General features: G+C 34.6%; 1 protein-coding gene across 1 annotated transcript; it reads right to left on the reverse strand.

Moving 5' to 3' along the window:
• Positions 1–4,571: 4,571 nt before the first annotated feature.
• On the reverse strand, positions 4,572–6,687 carry LOC107870527 (aarF domain-containing protein kinase 1). Its single transcript, XM_016717087.2, has one exon. The coding sequence runs from the start codon at positions 6,522–6,524 to the stop codon at positions 4,896–4,898; it is 1,629 nt and encodes a 542-aa protein (XP_016572573.1). The 5' UTR covers positions 6,525–6,687; the 3' UTR covers positions 4,572–4,895.
• Between the last annotated feature and the right edge of the window lie 1,270 nt (positions 6,688–7,957).

Raw genomic sequence — 7,957 nt, forward strand, 5'->3', positions numbered from 1 at the left:
GGGATGAAGTGTCGCTGAATGCACTTGTAATTATATTTTCTAATCAAGTTTTTATTAATAGAATTTGCTTTGTTGACTTTTTTGTATTATACGTCTCAACTTGTTTCCAATATATTTTTTTATGATTAGTTTGGTTCAAAGATTCTTTTTCTTCTTCAATATACGATTTACAATATTCTTTTATGACCCGCTTTTTTTTCTAAAAGTATGAACACCCTTAACCAAAATCCTGGCTCCGTCACTGGCTATATGGATCTTGTGGACTTTAGAACCATTTGAGGCACCACCCTTGGTGTGGTCTGTTGAAGAGATAAAGTAGAAATTGTGTCTTATGGCTGATAAGGTGAAGGTAGTTCTACTTTCGGATTAATTGATGTCATTAGGACCTTTGTAGTTTCCTTATCTCTTGATGGTTGCAATAACCAAATCATTTGTGCATTTTCAATGAGTTTTTTATATTTTACATGATGGATCCTTGGTTATATTTTAAGTATGTGCAACCTTGGCATGTTGAGGTGACTTGTTGTGCTAACCCTAACCCTCATGCCATGAGGATTTTGTGTTCGTTGTCCTTTCTTTGGTTTTGCAAGGTTCGGATTCGAGGTTGAATCCTTTTCAAGAAGGGAAGAATGATACGAGCCAAATAGTCATCATAGCTTTTTGATTACATCATTCGAGGCCAATACAAAGAGGTTCAAGCCATGATCAAGCAAAGAGATCAAGAACGCACTTGGAGGACCCCTTTGGGCTCCTAAACCCACAATTCCACATGTGGATAATTGCTTGCGGCTTGGAGAATGTTTTGAAGAGCCCTTGTGGGTTATTTCTCAAATAGCCACTTTTGGACTACTTTTGTAATAGGCTAGTTTTGTAAAGGCAACTAATATAAATAGGTGTCTTAGACATTTCATTAGCTAGTATTTGATAATTATTTTTACATGATGTATTCATGAATCTCCATGGGAGTGTTGAGTGCTTAGAAAAGCATTTGTTGAACCTTGCTTAGAAACGATGGTTGTAAGGCGGATCTAATCTCATTTGCGGTCACCGTAAGAAATTGGTGTTTGAATCTATAGTTTTAAGGGCTCCTTGGGCTGTTCGGTACTTGAATATGCTTGCCACAGAGAAAGACTACTTCTCTATTCGCTTGCCTGAGCGCCTCTACTCATGCAGGACTGACTATGCAATACTAAGAATAGAGCACGCCGCCCGTCCATGGAGGCATTAAGGTTGGAAGGCTTTCCTTAGCGGCTTCTTCCTCAAAAGGCAAGATTGAAGGCAAATGAGGTGAGTTTGATACACTCGTTGGTTCTTAATTTCGTATAGTTTCTTATGTCAATTTACCTATCGTCTATCTTCTATCTCTTATCTTTCATCTATTCTCTTTGGTTTCCATCTTTCTTATCTCGATCTGTATCACCTTTCTATTTGTTTCTATTTTTTATTCAAATCTTTTACGCTTTCTTTTGTTTTGTTTTGCCTTTGGTGTTATTATCGTTTTCTACTTTCTTTCTCCTCTGTCTTCTTTATTTTTTTAATTTTTTTTTTAAGATTTCCTTTCTTTTTTCTCTCCAGTGTTGTTTTTCTTTCTCTCTTTATCTCTTTTTTTGTTTCTCCTTTCGTTTGTCTCCTTTTTGTTTCTAAATCTATGTTGTCCTCTCCACTTTTCTCTCTAACTCTTTTTCCTCTTTTCTTTCGTATGGTTCTGTCCGTTCTCCCTCTCATCCCTTCTCTCCTCTGTTTGTACATGTGTAGATATATATTTATTAGTATGCATGAGAAGTTATTATATGAGGGAACGTGGGTAAGGGAAGGGGGTAATAGGGTGAGGATTGGTGAGGGTAGTTTTTCTTTGGATGTAGGTAAATTAGGATAATGTTTGTGTTTGTTTTTTTTTCCTTTATATATATATAATGTAATAAATAAAATATTCAGCTACCTATATAAAAAAAAAATTTATAACTAGATTAAATAAAATATGTTTATGAGAATAATGTAATTACTAGCTTATCTATTAAGTTAAATTAAGAGAAAAATAAATTTTATGAAAATTTTCTTATTATTTAAAAAATAAATAATTAAATTAAAAAAAAAAACATATCCTAAAATGTAACTATGTTTTTAAAGAAAATCTTTTTCACAATTTTTCATATATCACCTACTAAAAATGAAGATAAAAGATGAAAAAATGATATTAGACAAAAAAAAACTAATGTTAAAAATACATAAAAAAAAAAATATACACGAGCAAATAATGAAATAGTTAATTTATTTTAAAATATTTGAATTTTGAATATAAGAGAGAAGGATTTGAAAGAAGGGATTATCTTTTCCACTTTTAGTTTAAAGATTGAAAATATCTCTTAAATTATGGTGAATTGATAACTAGTTATAGCATTAAATTAAGAATTATAATTATCTTTTCTAATTTTTTTTAAATGGATATATATGTTAAAAAAAAAAATATTTTCGTAATATTGAAAAAGTATTACTATTATTTATGAAATTAAGTCTTAAGGATGGCTTTTTCATATAATTTGCCTAAATAAAAGGGCAAAATAGACCCAACAGGGAGATGGGAATGACATTTTAGCCTAATAGGTAGGTAGGAAGGACATTTTAGACCCAATAAGTAGACGAAAAGGGCATTTTAGGCTCAATATATAGACGGAGGACGTTTTTGCACCATTTTACACAGTTGAAGAGCATTTTAAAGCATTTTTCGTATTTAAACTCCCTCCATCCCAAATTTTTCAATTTGATTTTCCATTTTACTTGTCTTTTTTCATTAATCAAGAAGAGACAAAAAAAAAATCATGTTTTACCCTTTGCATTAATTACTTTTTCTTCAAATTAAAATGTAAACATGGGTACTATGCTAAACTAGGCATGTTATTAATTATTTTTTTTAATTAATGTGTATCTCAATTTGGTAGGGGTAATTTGGGATGGTAGTTTCCAATCTGTGACAGCAAATCCAATAATATCACAAACAAGATGGCACTATTTTTTTTGTTTCTTAAAATACAGCTGAACATTAACACAGTTACCTCTAGGCTCTAACAATAAAAATGAAGTGTAATCAATGTTTTAAAAGGTGTTTTTTGCACGAGTCCAGGACAAGGCATACCAAAATGCACCGAGGCGTATTAGCAGCGCAAGTATGTGATATATTCAAAAGCGAACTCATAATCTCCCCTCACATGGTGGAGGGTGCTACAACGAATTCTCAACGAGAATCAAGGCCAATCCACTACCTTGAGGTATTTCCAGAGTCCAAAAGTTAGTTCAACACTTACAGACAGCAAAGGATCACAGGGATGGAGTCATGATCAGAGAAGTTAAAGAATGGCCGGACAAAAATATCCCAATTGGAACACATTGTTTCGAAATAACAAGTCGAATTTAAAGCTACTGAAAATGACGAGTAATCCAATTAGATTGAGTTAGAAATAATTCAAGGAAGCTCACATAACAACGTAAGTAGAAGCTTATCAATAACTACTGCTATACAAAGGTTGCTGCATTACGGGAAACTGCAGCAACTGTGTTATCAAAAACTTCCTAAAGTTTTAGCAGGAACCTGCATAATGGACATACCAATCACTACTACTATACAAAGATACACAAATAGACTTATCACAGACCAAAAGTTTATTTATAGTTTGAATCAGCGTGATATTTAAAAGAGAAATGACGACTTTCGAAACTTGTAGTCTAAAACAAATGTCATAGCATTTGCATGCCTATAAAACTTTTGAAACTTGTAGCCTTAAGCAGGTCATAACATTTTTGAGTGGTTATAAAAGCTTCACACATTTAGAGTAAAATGAGAAGTACAAAGTTAATTATATCGAAATTTAGAAGTGTATCATTCTTTTTCAAACGGACTAAAAAAGAAACTATTAACTTGTTTGGTCAAGCTTCCAAAATCAACTTATTTTGAAATATGATTTTCAAGAAAATATTTTTGGAGAAAAGCTATGAACAAAAGTCTCTGCTATTCCCCTAAAACAACTACTTTCTCCTAAAAGCTTGGTCAAACACCTCAAATTTAGGAGGGGGGAAAAAGGAACACAAACAAACAAATTAACAAGCACTTTCCCGCGAGTAGTATGGAAGGGTAAATTACCTTGCCCTTCAAGTCCAATTCTATTAAAATTCACGAGCCCGTCAGTTTCCTTGAAAACTGTTTACTTTCCCGCGGCCTCTAGCAGTATTTGTTAAAGCAAAAACCTCATAACTCCAATAATAATCTATCAAATGGTGCATAATAAACACTATTCTACGTATTTTCCCTCGGTATAATTCTTGGGTATTGTCATCAAGCCCAATCCCATTGTGACCCATATATTATCGACCATGACAAGTTATATTCTACAAAATGCATATGGTGTGAGAGTCAAGAATCTAGTTGTGTTCTGCAGAGTGCAGTTAAAGACAACGGGTCAAAGGTTCCTGATGTAAAAGATTGTCTAAAATATTGCTGAATGGTACTGGTAAATTGTAATTGGAAAAAAATCATGAGTAGAATCGCATTAACAAAAAATAACAACATTGACAAACGCTCGTAGGGATGTTGGATTTTTCATAAAAGGCAATCCATATTGTGCTGGCAGATATTAGAACACGGATGCCAATGAGATCCAATAGTTTGTGAAGGAGAAGAAGGATCTACTATGAAATTGCAATTAACTTTACAGGTTTTCGTCTATTTTTAGACTACACATGACAGAACACTTGCAGATGATCGGATGGAATTTGTAGAAACAACTTTCCTCCCTATAGTTTACCACTTGGAGACGTACATTTTTTCGAAGAAAGCTTCTTAAGAAGTGAATGAATGTAAATGAGACAGTTTCTTCACTACTACAAGTCTACAACTGGCGACTAAATTATGCGATCAATAAAGGACGGTACAAGTTCCTTACCACATAACCCGCAGAAGCGAGTAAATCTTTAAGCCTCCTAGTTGACGTGTGCTTGATGCTTTCAAGCCATGAAACAAGCCCCAGTATCCCAAACAGGAGTCTTACTTGGACATATCGGAGGCCAATCTTGAATCTAAAGAGCATGACTCCTAAGGCAGAATCAGATATTGAGTCAGCCTTCAATGAAAGTCCATACAATGCATATTCAGCATATGCTAGTAACCGAACAGTCACGGGAGCACCAAACTTGCTGATCAGAGATCTTAGGAGTCCATCGGTCCGCAATACTGTGAGAAAATCGGTAGGCAGAGATTCCATGAAGGAAGATATGTCATCCATTTTAAGAGACTTCAATTCCTGCTTCAAGTTCTTCTTTTCTTCAACAGACATTCCTCTCCCAATTGACGATTTACTGTCAATAGTTCTTCCTGTAAATATGACAGGAAAATACCTCGAATACCTTCCAACACCAAAATATTCTCCAATCTCCTGAATTTTGTTCGAGTCCATAACTACCAACGCTTCCCAAAGCTCGCAATACTTCAATCTGAAATCCTCGTCCAATTGTTTACAAACCCCAAAATCCAACAACACCAAACAAAATCCATTCTTCCTTTCGGGAGAGACCAATATATTACCAGGATGCAAGTCCCCGTGTACAAAACCATGAACAAAAATCATTTCTGCAACAACTTCCGCCAAAGTTTTCGCAACCTTAACTTCACTAATTCCTCTTTGCTTCATAAAATCCAAGTCATCTACTTTACGACCTCCACAAAACTCCATCGTTAGAACCTGCCTAGTCGTAAAATCCCAAAACACATTCGGAACCTTAACCATCGAATTATCCTTAAAATTTTCCCTAATCCTCTCCAAATTCTTACCCTCTACAATAAAATCAAGCTCAGAAGCAATAGATTTTTCAAATTCCGATACAATCCATTGAAACCTGTATCCAGGGAAACTCCATCCAACAAATTTCGATAACAAAGACATTGTCAACACATCAAACTTCATTTGAAATTTCAATCCAGGATACTGCACCTTCACCGCCACCTCCACCGCTACATCCTGATCGTTCCTCAAAACAGCACGATGTACCTGAGCAATAGATGCGGCAGCAATCGGTTCCTCATCGAAAGATAAAAACACCTCCGATAAAGAATTTGGACCAAAATTATTATTCATCACATGTTCAATCACTTCGAATTTATAAGGAACAGACTGATCCTGTAATGACGACAATAGCGTTGAATATTCTTTTGGTACTTGCTTAACACCTGACACAAACTGTCCAGCTTTAATGTAAATACCTTTATTTGCCTCACACATTTTTAGTATCCGCTTTGCGGAGCGTAGGTGCAGCTCGGTGAGCGCGAGCCGATACTCGTCTGTACTGAGATTGAAGCATGATAATGTATACTTGTAGTCGATGATTGTTGAAATGATCGTGGTGAGAGCTCGGGTGGAGCGAATTATGCTGTTGATGAAAGGGGAATTGGTGGAGTTAGGGTTTAGGGTTTGGAAAGTGACGGCGGCGGTAACGGCGGCAGTGATTAGGTGTTTGTTGAATATCCGATGCCGAGTTACCATTGTTGGGAGACCCGACCCGGAATACGAGATTCTTCTGTTTTTATTCCATTTTCTGGAAATTAAATGGAGAAATTTTCATGAACTAATTCCATTTTCATAATCTTCCCAATTGGAGCGGCAAAAGTATATCCAAGACTACTTTTAAAAATATTTACAAAGTAAATTATAATTAATAGTTTTATATGTATTAGGTAAGTAAATTATATATGTATTATGCTAGTTTGTTTGGATTTTTAACTTTTTTTTTTAAATTAATACCAAATCAAATTGAAGAAAGGTTGGGTTTTTTCATAAAACCAAATCAAATTACAAGTCAGATTTTATTTTTTAGAAGTTTAATTTGGTTTCACGGTTTGATTTGGTTTCGTGGTTTGGCTCTACACCCTTAATCATATCTAAGATACACTCGATATTTGAAGCATATTTACGCAGATATTACATTTAAAGTAGATATTTTCAAAAGACGTTCGCTCAAGTAAAGCTAATCAGAATAGTAATGGGAAGGAAAAAGAGAAAGATATACTTTTAATATTATAAAAGCTAATCAGAATAGTAATGGGAAGGAAAAAGAGAAAGATATACTTTTAATAATATTATAATATGTGGCAAAAGTTGTAAAATTCACATTGGATCTCAGATATAATACAACCAAGTAGTTACTTTTGCTGGATATAGTGACACAATTCAAACATTTTTCTCAGATACAGCCTAAAATAATTCCAGATACAACTTCAAAAATCACTACATTCTTAGATATAACCAAAAAGAAATTCTAGATGCGCACATGTACAATCTAGTTACATCTTTAAAAATCACAAGATACAAGCAACAAGTCGCATAGTCGAACAGCGACAATAAGGTAAAAAATTGTTTTCCTTCATCCATGGCGCAACTTTGTTTGGCCTCTCTTCTTCCACATTGTCAAAACGCGATGGACTTTCTTGTTCAATTCATGTAGTAATTCATCAGAAAGGGGAAAAGGGAAGGAGTCAACGGTAGAGAACGAGGGAGAGAGAGAGATGAGTCATTTGCCGAAGAAGGAAGGGAAAGGGGAGGAGCCGGTAGTGGACTGGAGAGCGCATAGAGAGGTGAGAACCGCGAGTTTGCTTTTCCTTTTTTTATTTTAAAGCTATAGTTACGTATCATAGATATAGTACTTGTGTTTGTTTAGTTTAAGTAATCTTGGCATCCCTTCATGGTCCTGAGTTTAGTTTTCAAATTTTCTTTGGGTTGGCTGTGTATTTTGAAACAACTAACAAGAGAACAATGATAGATCAGCATTTGAATGTTACAAACTTTATTGAGAGCTAGAAACTTTAGTGGTCTACACAATCCTAGAAAAACAAGGATCCTTAATCAATTCATAGCAATCGCATTTCACTATATGTACATGCATGCAAATCACCAAAAAGGGAAGGGAAAGGCTCAAGGTA

Source organism: Capsicum annuum, chromosome 5 (genome assembly GCF_002878395.1).
Source record: "Capsicum annuum cultivar UCD-10X-F1 chromosome 5, UCD10Xv1.1, whole genome shotgun sequence".
NCBI lineage: Eukaryota > Viridiplantae > Streptophyta > Magnoliopsida > Solanales > Solanaceae > Capsicum > Capsicum annuum.